Raw genomic sequence first — 1,054 nt, forward strand, 5'->3', positions numbered from 1 at the left:
AAGAACGTCGCGTCGCGCGTCTCGCAGCGGCGAAACCGGTCGTTCGCAGCGCGAGCAGCGGTCGCCGGTCGCCGACGCCGGACGTCAGCGTGAGCTGGGGCAGCGTCGTCTTTTTCCAAGCGCTTTCCTTTCCGTGGGACGCTGTCTTTGGGCCCGCGGGTCTCCAAGACGAAGACGAGACGCCCGAGTCGTGCGCGCTGAGCTGGTCGATTGTATTTATGTTTGTGTGCTGCTTTCTTCTATCCCAGGTATTACGAGCTGACGAAATCCTGCCGGATCATACCTTGTTCTGTGTAGATGGTGACGTACATCCTTGATATTTAACAAGCGACAAGGGAATAGTATCAATCCCACAACGCAGACTTGTCGCCTGTTGCTCGAAACGTTTTGTGAAGAGTCGCACAGCGCAGCAAATGCGAGTGCTTGGACGCCAACTTTGCCGACGCCCACGACGCAACGTGATCGCGCAGCGTGGCTAGCGCTGGCTGAGAGGTGCTACCCAAGGCATTGACACCCATTGGTAGTGTACGACCCCCTAGGTGCTAAGTGCTAAAGGGCGAGAAAGCAAGTTGTCCATACACTACCGAAACCACATAAGAGCACTTGAAAGTGTTCCCGTTCGTGGCGACGTTACTTCGTTTTTGCTCATTTCCTGTACCTAGTACCTAGTTGGTGCTAGTGCATTTTGATGCGAAACTCGGCGCGACGGTGGATCTTTAATGTCCAGCATTTCGCACCCGCCTCTACGCGAACGAACGGACGCGATGGCGCTGCCTGCGTACGTTCGCCAGCGCGATTGCGTTCAGAGCAAACGCCAAGCAGAATTGATGTGGACCGCGCAGCCGCTGCCGTCCACTTGAAGCAGCATCCTTTACGGTCACCCAAGGCATAAACAAAGCTGCCCATCCCGTAAGCGACCATACACCGCTCCCGCTGCGCCAAGAAGGGCACAGGAGGTGAAAAGCTGTGTCGATCGACCCTACGGCACGACCGAGCTAACGTTACCGCAAAGCTCGCCGTGCTACGTCCTCCAGCAGAGTCACAAAGCATTTCT

The 1,054-nt window shown here is 56.2% G+C and overlaps 1 protein-coding gene across 1 annotated transcript; it reads left to right on the forward strand.

Annotated features, from left to right (window-relative positions):
* Window positions 1-2: 2 nt before the first annotated feature.
* SPRG_21903 (hypothetical protein) lies at window positions 3-324 on the forward strand (the record flags this gene model as incomplete). The annotated part of the gene is made up of 2 exons (XM_012356755.1): window positions 3-248; window positions 298-324. Coding segments are annotated over 2 exons (273 nt in total), but the record flags the coding sequence as incomplete, so codon positions are not given.
* Between the last annotated feature and the right edge of the window lie 730 nt (window positions 325-1,054).

The sequence above is a fragment of the Saprolegnia parasitica genome, assembly GCF_000151545.1.
Source record: "Saprolegnia parasitica CBS 223.65 unplaced genomic scaffold supercont2.573, whole genome shotgun sequence".
NCBI classification, from domain to species: Eukaryota; Oomycota; class Saprolegniomycetes; order Saprolegniales; family Saprolegniaceae; genus Saprolegnia; species Saprolegnia parasitica.